The sequence below is a fragment of the Pristiophorus japonicus genome, chromosome 16 (genome assembly GCF_044704955.1).
Source record: "Pristiophorus japonicus isolate sPriJap1 chromosome 16, sPriJap1.hap1, whole genome shotgun sequence".
NCBI lineage: Eukaryota > Metazoa > Chordata > Chondrichthyes > Pristiophoridae > Pristiophorus > Pristiophorus japonicus.
In genome coordinates, this window is record NC_091992.1 from 15,171,021 (window position 1) to 15,196,641 (window position 25,621).

The 25,621-nt window shown below is 49.8% G+C and overlaps 1 protein-coding gene across 2 annotated transcripts in view; it reads right to left on the reverse strand.

Annotated features, from left to right (window-relative positions):
* Nucleotides 1–25,621, reverse strand: part of cluha (clustered mitochondria (cluA/CLU1) homolog a) — a 103,869-nt gene that overhangs the window by 24,334 nt on the left and 53,914 nt on the right. Inside the window, exons 11-18 of one of the 2 annotated variants that reach the window (XM_070857032.1) lie at nucleotides 19,409–19,554; nucleotides 18,858–18,962; nucleotides 13,361–13,461; nucleotides 11,551–11,703; nucleotides 10,852–10,914; nucleotides 6,980–7,224; nucleotides 5,507–5,591; nucleotides 1,234–1,387 (exon numbers count right to left, since the gene is read on the reverse strand). In XM_070857032.1, coding sequence (XP_070713133.1) covers nucleotides 1,234–1,387; nucleotides 5,507–5,591; nucleotides 6,980–7,224; nucleotides 10,852–10,914; nucleotides 11,551–11,703; nucleotides 13,361–13,461; nucleotides 18,858–18,962; nucleotides 19,409–19,554 — 1,052 coding nt within the window. Of the gene's footprint in view, nucleotides 1–1,233; nucleotides 1,388–5,506; nucleotides 5,592–6,979; nucleotides 7,225–10,851; nucleotides 10,915–11,550; nucleotides 11,704–13,360; nucleotides 13,462–18,857; nucleotides 18,963–19,330; nucleotides 19,555–25,621 lie in introns of both variants that reach the window. The other variant, XM_070857031.1, reaches the window with a different exon arrangement.

Here is a 25,621-nt window from a genome sequence, read left to right on the forward strand (position 1 = left end):
ATACATTAAATTGCAAAATATTCACAGAACAACTTAAATGTGTCAGACTTTCCTTCACGGCTTGCAAAACTTGTATTGCCACCTGTTGAATGAAACTCCCTTTTTTGAACACATTTAGAACAGCTCCCAGCTGCGGTTGCTGGGATATGCTATCTGAACTATTATAAACAGAGGTATTATAAGCACAGGTCTATACAGTGTTACAAGCAATGTAGGAATAAAATAGACCATGTGTGAATTGTGATAATTTAGTACAAATGGTTTAAAATCAAAGGACTGGGAAGTGAAGAAGATTGAACAGGAGGCCACTCCATTTACGTTAACACTTTCACCTCCAGCCCAGTATGTTAAAGGGGCTGGATTACGCTGGGCCGTTTGCATCTATGGACTAATTTATTTGCTACTGAACCCCATAGATTTCAATGTTTGCCCTTGGAAGTCCTGCTTCAATGCAAGTAACTGTGTTTCACAACGATTGCACAAAGGTTTTCCTGCTCCGCGGAATTACTGAATGGATAAGTTTCCAATCAATAATTCTAGCAGAATTATCACATTCTCCTAAATGAGACAATACTATGGTCCACTGCTCATGCTGTAATTCCAGCAGAACCATCCTTGTTCCTGGGATTAATCAATTTGTTTTTCATTACGTGATGGAGTTTGAAATGGCAGCATCAAGTTCCCCCGCATAAAAACACACTGGCAGAGCCAGGCCGAGAAGCTCGACAAGCAGCCTGCTTCCTGGCTTCTGCTCCCAATAGGAATCACAAGGTTAACTTCCTCTCTGCCTCGCGGACTGGGACGTTCTGCATCTCTTATCGACAACCTAGCCAAGGCAGAGAGTGAGCGAGACAATAAATAAAAAACCTCGGCTCCAAGGCAGTGTGTCAGTGTGTCAGCTGGGGAATATAAATTCATGCAATAAACTGATTAATAAACCCCTCACCAATTCACAGTGTTTTGGCAACTAGTAGAACATTACTGATCAAGGTAAACATTATTTGTAAAGTATGAAATCAGAGTGCATTAACAATACATAGAGCTGATGCAGGCATCATTTATTTGCCTATAATCACCGACTCTCTGCAGTCACAGCATTACTGTGTTGGGCCTTGTCTGAGTACTTCAGTCTTGATTAACAGGCTCGTAAATAGGGAACGGTGGACCATTCACAGGTTAAATGGGCCCTTCCTGCATGGGTTCTTGATATTTCCTACCCTGTGGATACTCTACCTTGCTGAACTTTAGCTTGTCCACTTTGGAAGAAATGGTAGGCATCAGATGCTTTGGGATTGACATGTTTGACAACTGGGAAGATGTTGAGGATGTCCTCCTCTGTAAAGGTTGGTCGGTGTCGACTGTCGAAGTTGTACTCCTTCAGCAGAATCTACAAAGGCAAAAGGTTTTAATCAGCATATTGCAGCAATCCGGGGTCTAACAGAGTATGAAAATTACACACCTCTCATTCATCAACAACAGAACACAAGAAAATCCAGGCGGCAGAAAAGGCCAAAGCTTATTCTTCTCGTACATTTACTCCCCCATCACAATGTCCAATCGTAACAACCCCAAGTGTGTTTTGCTCATGTCAATATCATGAGGGGTCTGGTCAGAGTAGATTGAGAGAAACTGTTCCCATTGGTGGAAGGGTGGAGAACCAGAGAACACAGATTTAAGGTGATTGGCTGAAGAACCAAAGGCGACACGTGGAAAATGTTATTTTAACTTAACGAGTGGTTAGGATCTGGAATGCACCGCCCGAAAGGGTGGGGGAGACGGACTCAATCGTGGCTTTGAAAAGGGAATTGGATAAGTACCGGAAGGAATAAAATTTGCAGGGACACAGGGAAAGGGAATAGCTGAGATGTTCTTGCAGAGACCCGGCACAGGCTCGACTGGCCGAATGGCCTCCTTCTGCGCTGTAACCATTCTATCATTTCCAAACACTTAACCACTTGGAATAAAGTACCTCTTTTTGATATTGTTCAAATTTACTTTGCATATATTTCCATTTATATCCCCTGCTCCAACTTTCCTGGCATAATTTGAAGAATTTACCCAATCTACAAACATCTGATCTCGAATATATTAAAAATCCAACTTCCGCACATAAACCCAACCAACTTTTTCCACGATAGATTCCTAGGATTAGGGTTAGAGTAGAAATTGTCTATGTTAAACTGACCAGGCAATAATTACACCCCCTCCCCTCTTTAACTAAGGGACTGAATGACATTTGCATGTCCAGGTCCAAATATTCTGTGCCTTCTAACCAATGTTCACATTTTTTTGATGCAACATGCGCAGGACTTCCAGACCGCTGGGCGATTGCGCAGCTTAACGGGAACATTGCTTCGAACCCTGCTGCACACCTAAAGACAACTCTTAGCTTTGCTTCTCTTGTGCAATGTTCAGAAGATCAACTAACAATGGCGTGGAAATTCCGACGTCCCGGCCCATACGAAGTTTCTATGGACCCGGGAAGGCATCGGAAAAGCCGGTTTTTCAGTGCGCAATGTGCATGCGCTGAAAACCGGCTATTCCGATCAGTCAGGCTGGAGTTTGACAAATCGTAGCCGGATCGGGAGCGAGGACATTTGTACGGGCAAGATTGGGCTATTTACCCATATCTTGCCCAGCAAATGTCCTCAAAAATCTTGCGCCTGAAAAAGCAGGCGCATAGCCTACTTTTACAGGTGCAAGTGTTTTAAAAAACACACACAAAAACAATTGTAAAATAAAATTATAAACACATAATTTATTGTTAAAAACCGTCCTCACTATGCTAAGTTTATTTTTAACCATAATTAAAAAAACTTTAAAAATCGGGAAAATATTTTATTTTTATAAGACATAACTTTAATTTCAATTAATTTTAAATATGTGTGGTCTGTTTTTTATTTTTTTATTATTGTGTGTTTGGTTTTGTTCCCATTAATAGCACTGAGAACTCGTAGATACGCGAGTCTCAGTTCTATTAATTGGGAACCTGTGAAATACTTACCTGATTGGCTGAGCAGTCCCACGTGACTGCATCTTCTGCGTCCGAACCCCCTTGGCAAGTCGCGCTTCGCAGAGAGGAGAAGGCCTCCCCATCGGAAATCAGGGCGCCTCAGAGACCACCAGGTAAATTGGTAAAAAAATCTCCATTGAGGAGGCAATTGCCCACGGGAAGACCCCCCCCCCCCCCCCCCAGAGGAATTTCTGGGCTAATATTTCAGATACTTCGATTACATCAGCACCTTAGCTACATTCTTTCCAGTCTGTGGAGCTGAATCTTTCCTCACATTCTTTGTCAGTAACATTCTTCTCTGGATCCTTTTCAAATGCTTGTATTTTTTTTGTGTCCTAGAGATCAAAAGAGTCAGAGTTTTGTGGCTCAGTGGGCAGCACACTCGCCTGAGTCAGAAGGTTGTGGGTTCAAGTCCCACTCCAGGGACTTGAGCACATAAATCTGGGCTGACACTTCAGTGCAGTGCTGAGGGGGTGCTGCACTGTTGGAGGTGCTGTCTTTCGGATGAGACGTTAACAGAGGCCCCGTCTGCTCTCTCAAGTGGACGTTAAAGATCCCATGGCAATTTTTCGAAGTAGAGCAGGGGAGTTATCCCCGGTGTCCTGGCCAATATTTATCCCTCAATCAACAGAACAAAATCAGACATAACAAATTTGCTGGAGTATTTCCCACATTACAACAATGACTACACTCCAAAAGTACTTTATTGGCTGTAAAGCACTTTGGGGTGTCCTGCAGTTATATAAATGCAAGTCTTTCGCTTCTTTGCAGATTTTGCAAGTGCTTTCTCTCTGAAGGTGCTCGACTCGTGGTGGGACAGAGTTCCGCAGGCGCTCGTCACCCTCCCCAGTACCTCATTCTTCACGCATGCCTCGGCCGCAACAGCAGCAGCAGGCTGTTTTACCATGGGGGACATCACAGACAAACCCGATCCTGAACAACATCCAAAATCCACACACGCACTTGCCTGCAGGGCTCGTAAAACAGCGATCAAAAATGGACGGACGTTTTCGGCAACTATGGGCACCGTGGCCAATTCTAATCCCCCTACTGCCATTCTGGTTCAGCACCGACTACGAACTAAACTTAGGGTCTTTTGCCCACCAGACCCGGATCTGTACAGCCCACTTTCATATTGGGCAGTGCATTTTCTACTGGGGCCCCACTATCAGGCCGACGAACATTAGATTAGTTCTGCTCCAAGTATTTATACTAATTATACAAATATAACATAGAAACATAGAAAATAGGTGCAGGAGTAGCCATTTGGCCCTTCGAGCCTGCACCGCCATTCAATAAGATCATGGCTGATCATTCCCTCGGTACCCCTTTCCTGCTTTCTCTCCATACCCCTCGATCCCCTTAGCCGTAAGGGCCATATCTAACTCCCTCTTGAATATATCCAACAAACTGGCATCAACAACTCTCTGCGGCAGGGAATTCCACAGGTTAACAACTCTCTGAGTGAAGAAGTTTCTCCTCCTCTCAGTCCTAAATGGTCTACCCCTTATCCTAAGACTATGTCCCCTGGTTCTGGACTTCCCCAACATCGGGAACATTCTTCCCGCATCTAACCTGTCCAGTCCCGTCAGAATCTTAAACGTTTCTATGAGATCCCCTCTCATCTTCTAAACTCCAGTGAATAAAGGCCCAGTTGATCCAGTCTCTCCTCATATGACAGTCCAGCCATCCCTGGAATCAGTCTGGTGAACCTTTGCTGCACTCCCTCAATAGCAAGAACGTCCTTCCTCAGATTAGGAGACCAAAACTGTACACAATATTCCAGGTTGCACAATAACTTGCACAATATAATGATTTAAGATTTTTAGCTTCCAGTCACTTACTGATCATCATACCTATATTTACCGGTTAAAACAATACAATCAAGACTCGTTTCTCAATAGACACCATCTTTACGCTAAATCTTTGCAATTTACTGTTTAGGCCTCAACTGGAATATTGTGTCCAATTCTGGGCACCACATTTGAAGGATGTCAAGGCCTTGGAGAAGGTGCAGAGGACATTTCCTAGAACGGTACCAGGGATGAGGAACTTCAGTTTTGTGGAGAGACTGGAGAAGCTGGGGTTGTTCTCCTTGGAGCAGAGAAGGTTAAAGGGGAGATTTAGCAGAAGTGTTCTAAATTATCACGGGTTTTGTTAAGAATAAATAAAGGAGAAACTGTTTTCAGTGGCAGGAAGGTCGGTAACCAGAAGTCACAGATTTAAGATAATTGGCAAAACAACCAAAGGGGAGAGCAGGAGAATGTTTTAATGCAACGAGTTATGACGTGGAATGCACGGCCTGAAAGGGCGGTGGGAGCAGATTTAACAGTAACTTTCAAAAGGCAACTGGACATATGGTTGGAAATGAAAAAATTGTCGGGCTATGGGCCAAGAGCAACGGATAGCTCTTTCAAAAGAACCGGCACAGGCACGGTGAGACACGATGGACCGAAGGGCCTCTTTCTGTGCTGCATGATTCTATGATCTTACCTGTATACCTGACTTCACACAGATTTCTCTTAAGAGGCTAGTTTTCTGGAGGCCATATTTCTCCACAGCCTGATCCACGCTCTCACTGCACAAAAGAGGAACACAAACACTCATTATAGAGAGAGCTTTGTGGGTCTTTTTACACCGACAGCGATGCCCGCAATCCACGAGTGAATTAAAATAAAAGACAGAATTTCTGCTCCCGGTCCAGTTATGCCTGCTTTAAAAATTCAGGTTTGTGCAGGTCAGAAGAGGGCAGCATTATGCTCGGCTGTGAAGCCCCCCCCATGAAGAAATAGCCCGCAGACACTCAACTGTGCAGGCGCACAAACCTAGGCCTTGTACAGCAGGGCTGCAGGCAACCCCAGCCCAAGACAAAAATCAATGCCTTGAGAAAAGAGCGGAGAAAATAAATAACACAAATCTAAAATAGGAAATGGCATCTTTGGCTTCAGTACTTGGGTTTATTCGGGCAAGTGCATGACGGCGCAAAGTGCCAGATACCAGACTCCCAAAGCAAGCGCTCTACTCTGAGCTCCGACACGGCAAGCGAGCCCCAGGTGGGCAGAGGAAACGCTTCAAGGACACCCTCAGAGCCTCCTTGAAAAAGCGCAACATCCCCACCGACACCTGGGAATCCCTGGCCCTAGACCGCACAAAGTGGGGGAAGAGCATCCGGGAAGGCGCCGATCACCTCGACTCTCTTCGCCGGGAGCACGCGGAAGCCAAGTGCAAACAGCGGAAGGAGCGCACGACAACCCAAGCCCCCCCCCCCACCCGTCCCTCCAAACCACCGTCTGCCCCACCCGTGACAGAGACCGTAGGTCGCGCATGTCACCCGAGAACTCATTAGTGTGGAAGCAAGTCATCCTCGACTCCAAGGGACTGCCTAAGAATAGTGACAACGTTTATTTATATAGCGCCTTTAACGTAGTAAAACGTCCCAAGGTGCTTCACAGCAGTGTTACAAGACAAAACAGATAAATTTGACACCGAGCCACAAAAGAAGAAATTAAGGCAGATGACCAAAAGCTTGGTTAAAGGAGGTAGGTTTTAGGGAGCGACTTGGGAGGAGGAAAGAGAGGTAGAGAGGCGAGTTGGGGAGGGAGTTCCGGAGCTGAAGGCACGGCCACTTTTGGGTTATAATGAGGGATGTTCAAGAGGATAGAATTTGAGGAGCGCAGGCATCTTGTGGGGTTGAGAGGCTGAAAGAGATTAGAGATAGGGAGTGGCGAGGCCATGGAGAGATTTGTAAACGAGGATGAGATTATTGAAATCGAGGCGTTGTTTAACCGCGAGCCAATGTAGGTCAGGAGCGCAGGGGTGATGGGTGATTGTGACTTAGGACACGGGCTGCCGAGTTTTGGATGACCTCAAGTTTACGCAGTGTAGAATGTGGGAGGCCAGAAGAAGAAGAGTCCACATGGAGCCCTGCCTCTACACACTAACACGCGGCAGCTCCGTAATCTGTACCAGTCTATGCTGAAGTTGAAGTAAGTGCGGGTCTCGGTGCTGATGTTCTTCCACAGCTCCTGTGGGGTGGTGCTGGCCCAGGCAGTATTGTCCGCGTTCCCCAGGTGACGTGGCTTCCTCTTGTTACGCTTCTTCTTCGAGACCAGCTCATCGGTGGGGAGGTGAGCAACGGGATTTGGGAAGGAACTGAGGAAGCAGTTGAGGAAGTGGCTGATGGCGACAGACAGACCGGAGAGCTCCACTCCCTAAAGCAGGCAGAAAACAAAGAGGTTGGAACAAATGTTTTTTTTTTTAAATTAAAAAAAATGATCTTCTCATATATGAGCGCCTACTGGCAGAAGACGACCAACTGATCCATCAAGCCTGCCTCACACGATAATGGGCAGACTATCATGATTAAACACTTCTTTCCTCCCCCTCGTTCCGCCCTCCCCCACGCAGCCATGAAATCTCCTGGGAGGGGCAGTAAACAGAGAGAGAAAAAAAAAAAACAGGACCAATAATTGCAGAAATTTATGGCACAGAAGGCGGCAGCCATTTGGGTCTCTGCCAGCCAAAAAAATGAGCTATCTGGCCTAATGCCACTTTCCAGCTCTAGGTCCATAGCTCTGTCGGTTACGGCACTTCAAGTACACATCCAATGCGATGAGGGTTTCTGCCTCGGTCACCCTTTCAGGCAGTTAGTTCCAGACCCCCCCCCCCCCCACCGCCACCACCCTCTGGGTGAAAAAAATTCTCCTCAAATCCCCCTCTAATCTTTCTACTGATCACTTTGAATCCATGCCCCCGTAAAACAATGCGATGGGAAATTTCTTCTCCGACCCCTTTGGGTGATCAAAACAAGTCCAGATCACCACATGGACCAGGAGTTATCTGCAGACATATTTAAAAATTCGATTCCGCCTCTAAAAAAGGGATATCGAGTGCGACTTTCCTGCTCTGTATGGCCAAGCACCACACAGCACAGCGCACGCATCCATTGAACCATCCATAGCCCAACCATCTCTAAATTGCTTCAATTCATCACCAACGTCATGTGACCGCACAGCTCTCTGCCGGTCCCACGCTGCCTGGGATTGGCTTTCTCCCGATGTTAAATTCGGCATGTGCTGTGACTGCGCCGTGCAGCGTCTTAAAAGGGCCACGCACCCAAAAATAAATTAAGGGGAAAACATTGTTCAATCATCTTCCAAATGTCCCTACGACATCCGTTTCATAGAAAAGGATCTTGTAGAATCATGATTCAGCTCCACGCCAAGGATGACACAATTCTATTCACTCGTTATGTGAGGAGAATAGCTCTTAATGATCACGGATCTGTGGACAACACTCCAGTTGTATTGCAGGGAAAATTTCACAGCAACAGAAAGACAGCTGTACAAGTGAAAGCTTGTTTGTGCCTGCGTACCAGGTGCCAATGGCTGGAGAAAATCTGCACAAACTGCTTCGCTAGACTGAGCCAGTCAGCAAAGAACTTCATATTGGGCCAGGGACGCCAACAAAACTAAACATAGAAAATAGGTGCAGGAGTAGGCCATTCGGCCCTTCGAGCCTGCACCGCCAGTCAATAAGATCATGGCTGATCATTCCTTCAGTACCCCTTTCCTGCTTTCTCTCCATACCTCATGATCCCCTTAACCGTAAGAGCCATATCTAACTCCCTCTTGAATATATCCAATGAACTGGCATCAACAACTCTCTGCGGCGGGGAATTCCACAGGTCAACAACTCTCTGAATGAAGAAGTTTCTCCTCATCTCAGTCCTAAATGGCCTACCCCTTATCCTAAGACTATGTCCCCTGGTTCTGGACTTCCCCAACATAGAGAACATTCTTCCCGCATCTAACCTGTCCAGTCCCGTCAGAATCTTATATGTTTCTATAAGATCCCCTCTCATCCTTCTAAACGCCGGTGAATAAAGGCCCAGTTGATCCAGTCTCTCCTCATGACAGCCCAGCCATCCCTGGAATCAGTCTGGTGAACCTTCACTGCACTCCCTCAATAGCAAGAACGTCCTTCCTCAGACTAGGAGACCTAAACTGAACACAATATTTCAGGTGAGGCCTCACTAAGGCCCTGTACAACTGCAGTAAGACCTCCCTGCTCCTATATTCAAATCCCCTAGCTATGAAGGCCAACATACCATTTGCCTTCTTCACCGCCTGCTGTACCTGCATGCCCACTTTCAGTGACTGATGAACCATGACACCCAGGTCTCGTTGCACCTCCCCTTTTTCTAGTCTGCCGCCATTCAGATAATATTCTGCCTTCGTGTTTTTGCCCCCAAAATGGATAACCTCACATTTATCCACATTATACTGCATCTGCCATGTATTTGCCCACTCACCTAATCTGCCCAGGTCACCCTGCAGCCTCTTAGCGTCCTCCTCACAGCTCACACTGCGCCACCCAGTTTAGTGTCATCTGCAAACTTGGAGATATTACACTCTATTCCTTCATCCAAATCGTTAATGTATATTGTAAATAGCTGGGGTCCCAGCACTGATCCCTGCTTCCAGAGGCAGCAAGCTCCACCTCTTTTCCCTTAAGAGCTCCCGCTGAAGGATGTGCAGAAGAGCAACAAAGGAGTTGAACTAAACTGCATAAACGAAGCGGTTTCCCTTGGCTGTGTACATTGGCGGACAATTTAAGGAAGGGGGGAAATCAGAGGGAGAAATAAGTCATACAAATTCTTGCTATTAAATAAGGTATTAAGAGGCGAGGGCCCAGCGGCAGCCCACACTGCGATATGTGCGCGCACCAGGTCCGTGTGGCAGAGCTGGTCTCCAGTCGTCTTGGTTAATCCTTGCCACTGGACCATCATCATAGGCAGTCCCTTGGAATCGAGGAAGACTTGCTTCCACTCCTGAAGTGAGTGCTTTGGTGGCTGAACAGCCCAATACGAGAGCCACAGATTGTGTCACAGGTGGGACAGATAGTCGATGAGGGAAGGGGTGGGTGGGACAGGTTTGCCGCACGCTCTTTCCGCTGTCTGCGCCTGATTTCTGCATGCTTTCGGCGTTGAGACTCGAGGTGCTCAGCGCCCTCTCGGATGCACTTCCTCCACTTAGGGCGGTCTTGAGCCAGGGACAGTGGGGATGTTGCACTTTATCAGGGAGGCTTTGAGGGTGTCCTTGTAGCGTTTCCGCTGCCCACCTTTGGCTCGTTTGCCGTGAAGGAGCTCCGAGTAGAGCATTTGCTTGGGGAGTCTCATGTCTGGCGTGCGGACTATGTGGCCTGCCCAGCGGAGCTGATCGAGTGTGGTCAGTGCTTCAATGCTGGGGATGTTAGCCTGGATGAGTTCGCTGATGTTGGTGCGCCTGTCCTCCCAGGGGATTTGTAGGATCTTGCGGAGACATCGTTGGTGATATTTCTCCAGCCCTGGTGGGGCTGGTGTGCAACGGCCACCACACGTTAAAAAAATCCACGCACAGGCATCTTCCACCCTTCAACATGCAGTTCAGGACCTGGAACATCTGTGAACTCATCCCTTTTTGGCGTGGAAGCAAGTCATCCTCGATACAAGGGACCGCCTATGATGATGATAACGCTCAATGCAAGCAGCAGTAATAATGAGCTAGAATGAGGCCATTCAGCCCAATTTGCATGTGCTAGCTCTTCAACCAGACCCATGTACTGTACACCCATTTCCCCTGACCCTAGTTCTATTTTTGGACAGCACAAGAGTAAGTGCGGATACTGTATATGTTACACTGCTACTACACGCCTTATTTGGGAACATAGGAGTAGGACATTGAGCCCCTTGAGCCAATGAGATCATGGCTGATCTGTGACCTAACTCCAGCCCCAGTTTCAAGCTCAACTTTACATTCACATGTTCTCCAGCGGTTAGCTTATGAACTAGCTCTTACCTGAAGGTATATTTTGAAGATGTGCTTAGCAGATCGGGTGATTAATTCTGTCACTCCAAGTTTCTGTTGAGTTTAGAAAAACATTTGAAAGCATGCACATTAATAAAAATTTTGTTCTGAACACAATTGAATGATGACACACAAGGTGTATTTGAATATTCAGATGAATTTTAAACAATGGTTTCTAGTGAAATAAAAAGTTTATATCGGCTGTCTTATCGATTTCCTCAGTAATTTCACGCTTAAAAAAAACCCCATGTATTTATATAGCACCTTTAATGTAGTGAAACCTCCCAAGGCACTTCACAGGAGACAGAAAATTTGACACCGAGCTGCATTAAGTAGAAATTAGCGCAGATGACCAAAAGCTTGGTCAAAGAGCTAGGTTTTAAGGAGCATCTTGAAGGAGGAAAGAGAAGTAGAGAGGTTTAGGCAGGGAGTTCCAGAGCTTGAGGCCTAGGCAACAGAAGGCATGGCCACCAATGGTTGAGCGATTATAATCAGGGATGCTCAAGAGGGCAGAATTAGAGGAGCGCAGACATCTCGGGGGGGGGGGGCTGGAGGAGATTACAGAGATAGGGAGGGGCGAGGCCATGGAGGGATTTGAAAATCAAGGATTAGAAGTTTGAAATCGAGGCGTTGCTTAACCGGAAGGTTAGGTAATTAATTAACTCTGTAATTAATAATCAAAACACTTACATAAATGTGGTCCAACTGTTGGCGAGCAAGACTCTTTGAAACGAACTCCACGATCTTGGCCAAGTAACGGATGTTAATGCCCCGCTGATGCATGGCTTCTGCCAATGTGGCACCATCCATTGGCAGCACGGTGTGATCAACGCAGTCTTTTATCTGAAACAAAGAACGCATGCAGTTTATCCTCCAGATACAAATCCCAAATGGTCATCGTGCAAAGAGACGCCTGCAAAATCCACAGGGAATCGAGACAATTATGAACCCAATTGAGACGCGTTCGACACTAAATCACCTGGACGTCGGCTTGAAAAAAAGTTCCAGCCCTTCATCTGACCGAGGTTACTCTAACACGGGAATGTATGCTGGGCTGAGAAAGTGCCCCCCCCCCTGCTGCCATCTAACTTGAATAATTCGGTGCAATATCAGAGACGGAACACATTTTGATCCAGGTAACTGTCCGACTTCGGACACTTTTAAATGTCATAATACTTGGCTATTCCGATAATAACTTAAAATAAAATGTCAATTTGAATCGGTTGATGCATAATTGCATTTTTCTGTTCAACCACTCTCTTGTTGCAACCTCTCCCCCTTAACTGAAGCGCAAGAACACACAGGGCAAGTCAGAGCTGGGTCACCATGACATGCTTCCCAGGGGCACAGATTGAGAATGGCATTAGTCAGAACTGGGCAGCCTTGGTGCTTCCGAGACCAGGCAAGGTCTCTGTGATGGGGAATAAGTTTTAAATTTGTGGAGAAGGAAAGAGAACACACAGACACACATTGATATGTGAAGATAACCAATGTTCCCCCAGTGGACTACTGCCCCACCTAGTGGAATACTGATGTAATGCAACTACTGATATAAATCCAATAAAAGGGTCATGTGGCAAAGTCACATGACGACAGTTTCTGTATTGGAGCCATCTTGTGCAGTGTGTTTCTTAGTGATGTCGTAACAATATATCACAATTATCATCATTGCTGTTCTGCCTTGGAGCTTAAGAGTACGCTTCCAGCAAAGTAACACAAACTGATTTCCCACACATAAAGACAAGTTAAGAATATGGGGAGAATGGAATAGGGGGTACGGTGGCATAGTGGTTATGTTCCTGATCTAGTAATCCAGAGGCCTGGACTAATGATCTGGAGACGCGAGTTCTAATCCCACCACGGCAGCTGGGGAAGTTAAATTCAATTAAATAAACCGGATTGTCATAAAAATCCATCTGGTTCACTAATGCCCTTAGGGAAAGGAAATCTGCCGTTCTTACCCGAACTGGCATGCAGACCCACAGGAATGTAGTTGATTCTTAGCTGCCCTAGGAAATGGCCCAGTGAACCACTCAGTTGTATATGGTGGCTTCTCAAGGGAAATTAGGGATGGGCAATAAATGCTGGGCTTGCCAGCGACATTCGCACTCAGTGAATGAATAAACAAACTGTCCATTATTGTAGTAGAGCTCCCCTGACTGGACTACTGCTCCACCTAGTGGAATACTGATGCAATGCAACAATGGTCATGTGGTAAAGTCACATGACAGTTTCTGTATTGGAGCCATCTTGTGCAGTGTTTCTCAGTGATGAGGTAAGAATATATAACAATTATCATCATTGTTGCTCTGCCTTGGAGCTTAAGAGTATGCTTCCAGCAGAGTAACACAAACTGATTTCCCACACATAAGGACAATGTAATCGGTCTGAATTAATCACACGAGGCAGAGGAAAAAGCGAGTTAATCGTGTGCAGTTGGTTAGGCTGAGCAGTGTCCAGCCAGCCAGAAAGTCACTAATTCACCGAGTTCAATTCTTACCAAAGATGGAATCTGGCAGGAAACAAGGAAGGCCGTCGCATCTTTCAACAACTGCTTCTGTTTCTGGAGCTCTTCACAGTTGGCATCGTGGAAACGGACACCTGTGACAAACAAATGGCATCATGGTCAAATGATCTTCGTATTGCACGTAAAAGGGACGGAGTCAGGAACACAGGGCACAAGCGCTAACATTTGCGTAGCACTCATTACTCTCAGTGCAGAGCCCTTCACAGGTGGGAGAACAGCAGACAGATGGGAGAAAGGGGAGGGGACAATTTGTCTGAATAGTGCCTTTAATGCAGAAAAATGTGCTTCGTAGAGAAGATACAGGGTAGGCACCAAGCCTGTGCAAGAGGACTATGAGAGGTGGCTGAACACTTGGTCGGAGAGATGTTTTGAGAAGGCTTTTAAATGGAGGGGACTGAGGAGGCGGTAGAGAGGCAGCAGGTTGGGGAGGAACTGCAAGAGTGAATGATTACATATTTTCAGAATGCCACAAATGGATTTCTCCATATCCCATAACTCCCAAGTCAACAATTTAATGGCCCAGAATTTCCCGCAGGCAGTTGCCTTTGAATGCAAACATTTCTACCAAAGTACCTGTTGTTCCCAGAGTTTGGGACTCTGCGCGAGGCCCACGTATCCCAGCAGTGTATGCGCCTCGTACACATCACTGGCATCACATGGGCCGGCCCAACCTATCAGAGTAGGGTATTCCCATTCATACTTATGGTGATTTTGTGTTTTAAAAAAACCATCACATATTTAAAATCAATCAAAATGGAATTTAATTATTTAAAACATCATTTAAATTTTTTGAAAAATAAATTTACATATTTTAAAGGATCTAAAAATAAATTTCTTATGTACTAGGATTTTAAATGTTTAAATTATTGAAAATAAATGTATTATTCTGTGCTTTAAAAGTCTTACGCTGATAAAAGCAGGCCTTTCTCCTGCTTTCACCACGTGTAAGCATTTGAAGGGCAGGAGTTGGGCAGATAGCCCAACTCTCTACTCGCGGAGGCCCTTCACTTTCGGATACGTGCAATCTGACAAGAGGATTCTTGACAGGTTGCAAGTTCCGGGTTTAGGCGCATACGCTTCGCTAAACCCAGAACGTGCAGAGCCCCTATGTGCGCGTGTGCACAGCTCGTACATGTCCATGGGGGCCGTAAATTCAGGGGCTTTATGTATAATATTGGAGTGTCGTGCAATAACATTTTAGAAAAGCTTAAGTTTAAAAAATAATGCCAATTGATGAATGTAGGTAATGTGGCATCAGCATTACTTTGGGGTCTGAAATAGATAAAGCAATAAATAACATAAGAAATAGGAGCAGGAGTCGGCCATACAGCCCATCGAGCCTGCTCCGCCATTCAATAAGATCATGGCTGATCTGATCATGGACTCAGCTCCACTTCCCTGCCCACTCCCCATAACCCCTTATCATTCAAGAAACCATCTATTTCCATCTTAAATTTACTCAATGTCCCAGCTTCCACTGCTCTCTGAGGCAGCGAATTCCACAGATTTACAACCCTCAGAGAAGTTATTTCTCCTCATCTCTATTTTAAATGGGCGACCTCTTATTCTAAGATCATGCCCTCTTATTCTAGTCTCCCCCATCAGTGGAAACATCCTCTCTGCATCCACCTTGTCAAGCCCCCTCAATCTTATACGTTTCGATAAGATCGCATCTCATTCTTTTGAATTCCAATGAGTAGAGGCCCAACCTACTCAACCTTTCCTCATAAGTCAACCCCCTCATCCCCGGAATCAACCCCAAAGCAAGTATATATTTTCGTAAATATGGAAACCAAAATTGCACGCAGTATTCCAGATGTGACCTCACCAATACCCTGTACAACTGTAGCAAGACTTCCCTGTTTTTATACTCCATCCCCTTTGCAATAAAGGCCAAGATACCATTGGCCTTCCTGATCACTTGCTGTACCTGCATACTATCCTTTTGGGTATCATGCACAAGTACTATCAGTCAATATTTTCAGAGCTGAAGAGTCGGAACCATTTCCTTGAACATTAATTCCCCCGACTTGCTGTAAAATATGGACTTCACCCTTTAGATTACTAAAATTAAATGGGCAAGTTTTGTTCAGCTAAATAGAAGATTTTTTTCTAAACCTATTTTATTCCTACGTTCCTATTTCAATCCTTGTGGCAATGGTACTACATTATAACTAAATCCTGTGTACAGTCCATATTATAAAAAGCATATTGAGGCACTGGAGAGGGTGCAGAGAAGATTTACAAGGATGATACCAGAAATGCGAGGGTATACATATCAGGAAAGGAGGAACAGGCTGGGTCTCTTTTCTCTTTAAAAAAGGCAGCTCAGGAGTGATCTAATAGAGGTCTTTAAAATTATGAAAGGATTTAATATAGATAGAGAGAATGTTTCCACTTGTGGGGAAGAGCATAACTCTGGGCAATCAATATAAGATAGTCACCAAGAAATCCAATAGAGAATTCAGAAGAAACTTCTTTACCCAAAGAGTGGTGAGAATGTGGAACTCGCTACCACAGGGAGTGATTGAAGCAAACAGTATCGATGCATTTAAGGGGAGGCTAGACAAGTATATGAGGGAGAAGGGAATAGAGGGTTATGCCGATAGATTTAGATGAGGAAAGAAGGGAGGAGGCTCGAGTGGAGCATAAACGTCGCATGGACTGGTTGGGCCGAATGGCCTGTTTCTGGGCTGTATAGCCGATGTAACCCAATGTGAATCCCATTCGGAAAAACTCACCACAATCAGTTAGAAACATAGAAAATAGGTGCAGGAGTAGGCCATTCGGCCCTTCGAGCCTGCACCGCCATTTAATAAGATCATGGCTGATCATTCCCTCAGTGCCCCTTTCCTGCTTTCTCTCCATACCCCTTGATCCCCTTAGCCATGAGGGCCATATCTAACTCCTTCTTGAATATATCCAATGAACTGGCATCAACAACTCACTGCGGCAGGGAATTCCACAGGTTAATAACTCTGAGTGAAGCAGTTTCTCCTCATCTCAGTCCTAAATGGCCTACCCCTTATCCTAAGACTATGTACCCTGGTTCTGGACTTCCCCAACATCGGGAACATTCTTCCCGCATCTAACCTGTCCAGTCCCATCAGAATCTTATATGTTTCTATGAGATCCCCTCTCATCCTTCTAAACTCCAGTGAATAAAGGCCCAGTTGATCCAGTCTCTCCTCATGACAGTCCAGCCATCCCTGGAATCAGTCTGGTGAACCTTCGCTGCACTCCCTCAATAGCAAGAATGTCCTTCCTCAGATTAGGAGACCAAAACGGAACACAATATTCCAGGTGAGGCCTCACTAAGGCCATGTATAACTGCAGCAAGACCTCCCTGCTCCTATACTCAAATCCCCTAGCTATGAAGGCCAACATACCATTTGCCTTCTTCGCTGCCTGCTGTACCTGCATGCCAACCTTCAATGACTGATGTACCATGACACCCAGGTCTCGTTGCACCTCCCCTTTTCCTAATCTGCCGCCATTCAGATAATATTCTGCCTTCGTGTTTTTGCCACCAAAGTGGATAACCTCACATTTATCCACATTATACTGCATCTGCCATGTATTTGCCCACTCACCTAACTTGTCCAAGTCACCCTGCAGCCTCTTAGCGCCCCCCCTCACAGCTCACACCGCCACCCAGCTTAGTGTCACCTGCAAACTTGGAGATATTACACTCAATTCCTTTATCCAAATTGTTAATGTATATTGTAAAGAGCTGGGGTCCCAGCACTGAGCCCTGCGGTACTCCACTAGTAACTGCCTGCCATTCTGAAAAGGACCAGTTTATCCCTTATCCCTGTGGTAGACAGACTGGTTCAAGCATGTTCGTGTCAAAGATTTTGATTCCTTCAGCATTTTTTTTAAAGTTTTATCAATTATAATGGATTTGCACCATTATAGAAATAGAAATGGCAGCATTTCAATTGGTGCCTCAAGTCCCATAGCCTCCAGATTAATATTTTCCAAAGTTTATGACTCAAATGAAAGCAAGTCCGAGGCCATTCTCAGAAAAAAAACTAGGGATCGTAATTATAAGATAGTCACTAATAAATCCCATTCGGGAATTCAGGAGAAACTTCTTTATCCAGAGAATGGTGAGGATGTGGAGCTTTCTACCACAGAAAATAGTTGAGGCAAACAGCATATATGCATTTCATCATCATAGGCGGTCTCTTGAACGAGGATGACTTGCTTCCACACCAAAAAGGATGAGTTCACAGGTGTTTCAATGAAGGACCCGATGTTCCAGTCCTGAACTCTAATTGATGGGGTGGAAGATGCCTGTGCATGAATTTTTTTAACGTGTGGTGACTGTTGCACATCAACCACCACACGGGCTTGACAGAACTAGGCCTTTATCCAGTGGCAAGGGTTAACCAGGACAACGGGAGACCTGCTCTGCTGCACGGACCTAGTGATGTCATCAAAACCCAGGTCGCCGTTTGGAGCAGAGTGGGATGGTCGGGGCGGATGAGCGGCAAGAGATCTTGGCGGGGATGCGGCAAATGATTGAGGCGGAGGAAGGTCCCACAAGCGCGTTGATAAATAACCGGTTAATCTGTTGTGGAGATACTGGTTGAGGGGCGACTGTTAGCTAAGACACCAGAAGAACTCCTTGCTCTTCTCCAAAATAGTGCCAGGAGATCTTTTACGGCCACCTGAACAGGCAGATGAGGCCTCGGTTTAACGTTGCATCTGAAAGACGGCACCTCCAGCAATGCAGCACTCCCTCGGTACTGCACTGGATTGTCAGCCTAGGTTTTGTGCAGAAATCCTGGTGTGTGGCTCAAACACACAATTAAGGGGAAGTTGATTTAGTACATAAGAAAGAAAGGAATAGAAGTATATTTTAAAATTTTTAAAAATTCGTTCCTGGCATGTGGGAGTTTATTTCCCATCCCTAATTGCCCTCGAGAAAGTGGTGGTGAGCCGCCTTGAACTGCTGCAATCTGTGTGATGAAAGTACTCCTACAATGCTGTTTGGTAGGGAGTTCCAGGATTTTGACCCAGCGACGATATATTTCCAAGTCAGGATGATGAGTAACTTGGAGGGGAACCTGGAGGTGATGGTGTTCCCATGCACCTGCTGCCCTTGTCCTTCTAGTGGGTAGAGGTTGCGGGTTTGGGAGGTGCTATTGAAGAAGCCATGGCGAGTTACTGCAGCGCATGTGTTGATAGGGTTAGATGAATAGGGGTGGCAGGACGCTCACATGGAGCATAAACACCGGCATAGACCAGATGGGCTGAATGGCCTGTTTCTGTGCTGTAAATACTATGTAATACCATTCAACTGTTGAATTTATCATTCGTGCAACTGACTATTATATTCAGAGCACTTGTTAAAATGATACCAGCAATATAGCGATTATTGTTGTAGATTCACAGTTCTCAAAACTGTAGTCGCGCAAAGTCATGTTGCAGGACCTCGAGCACTGCTGTAACTCTCACATACCTGGTGAAAATATATCTGGGTTGAAGCGAATATCGAAAGATGTGTTGCTGACAGAACCAACCGCTTTGCAGGCATTCAGAATGACCTCCTTACTCTTTGGGTCAACTGTAAACGTTAAAGACAAAACATCAGAGATTCCTAAAAGCAATGTACGTTAAAAAAATATTGGAGCAAACTGGCTTGGAGAAATGCAATGAACCGACCACCTTAAAATCGAACATGCAGCTTAGAAAACTGTATTGGCAGAAGGGAGTCAAGCAGAAAATCAAAGTTGGTGTTAATTACTTGTCCCAGGGAGTCAACTTCATTTGAAAGATTTCAAAAGCAAGTCCACAGAATGCAGATTGAATTATTGGGAGGAGGAGGAGGCAATTCAGGAGTCGACTTAACACAGAACTAGTGTTGAAAGCAATCAATGCCACCACAACCATTAAGTTCACAGCTGTTCAACAGGACAGCTTTCGACAAAGTACCTGTTCTGTCTTCTGATGCAATGGACTCTGCAAGATCTCTAGCTTGATCTAATCCCGAAAGGTTTTCCTCAGCCTTACCATCTTCAGACACGGTTTTGCTGCTTTCCACAGCCGCGGGTGGACAAGAGCTACCATTCTCTGTCACAGCGGCACATTCCTTCTCTTGCTTGTTGGCCTTCTGTTGCATCAGCTGCAAGGCAGCCAGCTTCATGAAAACTAGATACCTGAGCGAGAGGAGAAAGGGAGTTACCGACTAGAAAAAGCTCCGAGTTATTAAAACGATTAGATACCAATTGTTTGCCCACTGCATTATGAAGAGGCTGGTGGATGAGTACAAGTTTTAACTTACAAAATGGTAACGGATTGGAGAGAGACTTCAGAAACTGACTCCACAGAGCCACCTGGTGTGCAGAACCCACAACTACATTGCGTTAGCTGACAGAGTAAAATTGAATGGGAAATATTGACAGCTATTTATAGTGGTAAATGTGGAGACACAGAGTGGTGAGAATGTGTAACGTGCTGCCAAGTGGATTGCATAAAGCAGACAGCATTGCTGCATTTAAGGGGTGGCTTGAAGTGCTCACGATGGAGAAGGGAACAGAGGGATTATAGGGGCAGGGCCGAAAGAGGTAACTGGAGAGAGAGAGGAGGCTTGGGTGCAGTATGAACACTGGCATAAGCCAGTGGGGTCGAATGATCTGGTTTCCGTGCTGTAGATTCTATGTAACTAGCAGAACGCCGCAAAACATTTGCGGTCAAATTAGTATCTTTGTTTAGACTGTTATCATCATCTTCCTCTATAGAATCAACACTGATGCTCCTCCTCCTCCTCCTCCTCCCTCACTCCGTCACAATGCCTGGTGAGGCCCCGCCCCCACACCTATTGGCCCCACCCCCGAACCTATTGGCTACGCCGCATCCACTGCTGCCTCCTCATTGGAGCAGACCCAGTGTCAATCTAACTTTAAAAATTCACGCCATCGCTCCCCGCCCTGATTGGCCGGGCGGCCCCTGATTGGCCGGGCGGCCCCGATCGCCCATTGGTCGGTGCAACTGTCACTCAGTCTGGACCATGTACTCCCATTCCCGCCCCCAGACAGACAGAAACTGATTATTAGTTTCTTTGTAAAATATGAATAACATTTGTATATTATATATATATCCTGTGCTTCCAGGGGGAGCTGTGATTTAGTGTGTGTATATACAGCTCCCCCCGTAAGCACAGGATTGCTAAATTTGCACTTGCATTTGGGAATTGCATCTTCCCCTTCAGACGCCTCACTGTTAAAGTGAAACCAAACATCGTGCAGGTTGGATAACACCACTTCTCTCCGAGATATTTCTGCAGTGAAGGAATGTTCATCAGGAGCGCATTATTGTGTGGGGAGGTGGGGAAGTAACTCTCTCTGTGCTGGCTGCAAATTCAACCAGTCAACTGGGGTCCTTCTTTATGGGGGGGAGGGGAAAGAAGAGGAGACCCCAGACTCCACACAATGCCATGTGGGATGGGGAGTGTGACAGAGAGAGGGAGGGAGGTTGGGAACAGAGGGAGGGAGGGAAGGAGGGAGGGAGGGAGGGAACGAACGAACATAGGGGAGGGAGGGAGGGAGGGAGGGAACGAACAGAGGGGAGGGAGGGAACGGACGAACAGAGGGAGGGAGGGAGGGAGGGAGGGAGGGAGGGAGGGAACGGACGAACAGAGGGAGGGAGGGAGGGAGGGAACGGACGAACAGAGGGAGGGAGGGAGGGAGGGAAGGGGACGAACAGAGGGAGGGAGGGAGGGAGGGAAGGGGACGAACAGAGGGAGGGAGGGAGGGAGGGAAGGGGACGAACAGAGGGAGGGAGGGAGGGAGGGAACGAACAGAGGGAGGGAGGGAGGGAAGGGAACGAGGGAAGGGGCAGAGGGAGGGAAGGGAACGAGGGAAGGGGCAGAGGGAGGGAAGGGAACGAGGGAAGGGGCAGAGGGAGGGAAGGGAACGAGGGAAGGGGCAGAGGGAGGGAAGGGAACGAGGGAAGGGGCAGAGGGAGGGAAGGGAACGAGGGAAGGGGCAGAGGGAGGGAAGGGAACGAGGGAAGGGGCAGAGGGAGGGAAGGGAACGAGGGAAGGGGCAGAGGGAGGGAAGGGAACGAGGGAAGGGGCAGAGGGAGGGAAGGGAACGAGGGAAGGGGCAGAGGGAGGGAAGGGAACGAGGGAAGGGGCAGAGGGAGGGAAGGGAACGAGGGAAGGGGCAGAGGGAGGGAAGGGAACGAGGGAAGGGGCAGAGGGAGGGAAGGGAACGAGGGAAGGGGCAGAGGGAGGGAAGGGAACGAGGGAAGGGGCAGAGGGAGGGAAGGGAACGAGGGAAGGGGCAGAGGGAGGGAAGGGAACGAGGGAAGGGGCAGAGGGAGGGAAGGGAACGAGGGAAGGGGCAGAGGGAGGGAAGGGAACGAGGGAAGGGGCAGAGGGAGGGAAGGGAACGAGGGAAGGGGCAGAGGGAGGGAAGGGAACGAGGGAAGGGGCAGAGGGAGGGAAGGGAACGAGGGAAGGGGCAGAGGGAGGGAAGGGAACGAGGGAAGGGGCAGAGGGAGGGAAGGGAACGAGGGAAGGGGCAGAGGGAGGGAAGGGAACGAGGGAAGGGGCAGAGGGAGGGAAGGGAACGAGGGAAGGGGCAGAGGGAGGGAAGGGAACGAGGGAAGGGGCAGAGGGAGGGAAGGGAACGAGGGAAGGGGCAGAGGGAGGGAAGGGAACGAGGGAAGGGGCAGAGGGAGGGAAGGGAACGAGGGAAGGGGCAGAGGGAGGGAAGGGAACGAGGGAAGGGGCAGAGGGAGGGAAGGGAACGAGGGAAGGGGCAGAGGGAGGGAAGGGAACGAGGGAAGGGGCAGAGGGAGGGAAGGGAACGAGGGAAGGGGCAGAGGGAGGGAAGGGAACGAGGGAAGGGGCAGAGGGAGGGAAGGGAACGAGGGAAGGGGCAGAGGGAGGGAAGGGAACGAGGGAAGGGGCAGAGGGAGGGAAGGGAACGAGGGAAGGGGCAGAGGGAGGGAAGGGAACGAGGGAAGGGGCAGAGGGAGGGAAGGGAACGAGGGAAGGGGCAGAGGGAGGGAAGGGAACGAGGGAAGGGGCAGAGGGAGGGAAGGGAACGAGGGAAGGGGCAGAGGGAGGGAAGGGAACGAGGGAAGGGGCAGAGGGAGGGAAGGGAACGAGGGAAGGGGCAGAGGGAGGGAAGGGAACGAGGGAAGGGGCAGAGGGAGGGAAGGGAACGAGGGAAGGGGCAGAGGGAGGGAAGGGAACGAGGGAAGGGGCAGAGGGAGGGAAGGGAACGAGGGAAGGGGCAGAGGGAGGGAAGGGAACGAGGGAAGGGGCAGAGGGAGGGAAGGGAACGAGGGAAGGGGCAGAGGGAGGGAAGGGAACGAGGGAAGGGGCAGAGGGAGGGAAGGGAACGAGGGAAGGGGCAGAGGGAGGGAAGGGAACGAGGGAAGGGGCAGAGGGAGGGAAGGGAACGAGGGAAGGGGCAGAGGGAGGGAAGGGAACGAGGGAAGGGGCAGAGGGAGGGAAGGGAACGAGGGAAGGGGCAGAGGGAGGGAAGGGAACGAGGGAAGGGGCAGAGGGAGGGAAGGGAACGAGGGAAGGGGCAGAGGGAGGGAAGGGAACGAGGGAAGGGGCAGAGGGAGGGAAGGGAACGAGGGAAGGGGCAGAGGGAGGGAAGGGAACGAGGGAAGGGGCAGAGGGAGGGAAGGGAACGAGGGAAGGGGCAGAGGGAGGGAAGGGAACGAGGGAAGGGGCAGAGGGAGGGAAGGGAACGAGGGAAGGGGCAGAGGGAGGGAAGGGAACGAGGGAAGGGGCAGAGGGAGGGAAGGGAACGAGGGAAGGGGCAGAGGGAGGGAAGGGAACGAGGGAAGGGGCAGAGGGAGGGAAGGGGCAGAGGGAGGGAAGGGAACGAGGGAAGGGGCAGAGGGAGGGAAGGGAACGAGGGAAGGGGCAGAGGGAGGGAAGGGAACGAGGGAAGGGGCAGAGGGAGGGAAGGGAACGAGGGAAGGGGCAGAGGGAGGGAAGGGAACGAGGGAAGGGGCAGAGGGAGGGAAGGGAACGAGGGAAGGGGCAGAGGGAGGGAAGGGAACGAGGGAAGGGGCAGAGGGAGGGAAGGGAACGAGGGAAGGGGCAGAGGGAGGGAAGGGAACGAGGGAAGGGGCAGAGGGAGGGAAGGGAACGAGGGAAGGGGCAGAGGGAGGGAAGGGAACGAGGGAAGGGGCAGAGGGAGGGAAGGGAACGAGGGAAGGGGCAGAGGGAGGGAAGGGAACGAGGGAAGGGGCAGAGGGAGGGAAGGGAACGAGGGAAGGGGCAGAGGGAGGGAAGGGAACGAGGGAAGGGGCAGAGGGAGGGAAGGGAACGAGGGAAGGGGCAGAGGGAGTGAGGGAGGGAAGGGGCAGAGGGAGTGAGGGAGGGAAGGGGCAGAGGGAGTGAGGGAGGGAAGGGGCAGAGGGAGTGAGGGAGGGAAGGGGCAGAGGGAGTGAGGGAGGGAAGGGGCAGAGGGAGTGAGGGAGGGAAGGGGCAGAGGGAGTGAGGGAGGGAAGGGGCAGAGGGAGTGAGGGAGGGAAGGGGCAGAGGGAGTGAGGGAGGGAAGGGGCAGAGGGAGTGAGGGAGGGAAGGGGCAGAGGGAGTGAGGGAGGGAAGGGGCAGAGGGAGTGAGGGAGGGAAGGGGCAGAGGGAGGGAGGGAGGGAACGAACAGAGGGAGGGAGGGAGGGAACGAACAGAGGGAGGGAACGAACAGAGGGAGGGAACGAACAGAGGGAGGGAACGAACAGAGGGAGGGAACGAACAGCGGGAAGGGGCAGAGGGAGGGAGGGAGGGAGGGAAGGGAAGAAGGGAAGGAGGGAAGGGAAGGAGGGAGGGAAGGAGGGAGGGAAGGAGGGAAAGGAAGGAGGGAAGGGAAGGAGGTTAGGGAAGGAGGGAAGGAGGGAAGGGAGGGAGGGAAGGAGGGAAGGGAGGGAGGGAAGGGGCAGAGGGAGGGAGGGAGGGAAGGGGCAGAGGGAGGGAGGGAGGGAAGGGGCAGAGGGAGGGAGGGAGGGAAGGGGCAGAGGGAGGGAGGGAGGGAAGGGGCAGGGAGGGAAGGGGCAGAGGGAGGGAGGGAGGGAAGGGGCAGAGGGAGGGAGGGAGGGAAGGGGCAGAGGGAGGGAGGGAGGGAAGGGGCAGAGGGAGGGAGGGAGGGAAGGGGCAGAGGGAGGGAGGGAGGGAAGGGGCAGAGGGAGGGAGGGAGGGAAGGGGCAGAGGGAGGGAGGGAGGGAAGGGGCAGAGGGAGGGAGGGAGGGAAGGGGCAGAGGGAGGGAGGGAGGGAAGGGGCAGAGGGAGGGAGGGAGGGAAGGGGCAGAGGGAGGGAGGGAGGGAAGGGGCAGAGGGAGGGAGGGAGGGAAGGGGCAGAGGGAGGGAGGGAGGGAAGGGGCAGAGGGAGGGAGGGAAGGGGCAGAGGGAGGCAGGGAGGGAAGGGGCAGAGGGAGGGAGGGAGGGAAGGGGCAGAGGGAGGGAAGGAGGGAAGGGGCAGAGGGAGGGAAGGAGGGAAGGGACAGAGGGAGGGAGGGAGGGAAGGGGCAGAGGGAGGGAGGGAAGGAAGGGGCAGAGGGAGGGAGGGAGGGAAGGAAGGGGCAGAGGGAGGGAGGGAGGGAAGGAAGGGGCAGAGGGAGGGAGGGAGGGAAGGAAGGGGCAGAGGGAGGGAGGGAGGGAAGGAAGGGGCAGAGGGAGGGAGGGAGGGAGGGAAGGGGCAGAGGGAGGGAGGGAGGGAAGGGGCAGAGGGAGGGAGGGAGGGAAGGGGCAGAGGGAGGGAGGGAAGGGGCAGAGGGAGGGAGGGAGGGAAGGGGCAGAGGGAGGGAAGGAGGGAAGGGACAGAGGGAGGGAGGGAGGGAAGGGGCAGAGGGAGGGAGGGAGGGAAGGAAGGGGCAGAGGGAGGGAGGGAGGGAAGGAAGGGGCAGAGGGAGGGAGGGAGGGAAGGAAGGGGCAGAGGGAGGGAGGGAGGGAAGGAAGGGGCAGAGGGAGGGAGGGAGGGAAGGAAGGGGCAGAGGGAGGGAGGGAGGGAAGGGGCAGAGGGAGGGAAGGGGGAGGGGGAAGTGGGGAGGGGGAGGAGGGCGGGAGCGAGCGGAAAGAAGAGGAGACCTCAGACTCCACACACTGCCACGTTGGGGGGGGGGGGGGGGGCGGGGGGGGGAAAAGAGAGGGGTGGGTGAGAGAGAGAGAGAGAGAGAGAGAGAGAGAGAGAGAGAGAGAGAGAGAGAGAGAGAGAGAGAGAGAGGGGCACTGGGAGGGAGAGCGGGGAGAGTCACTT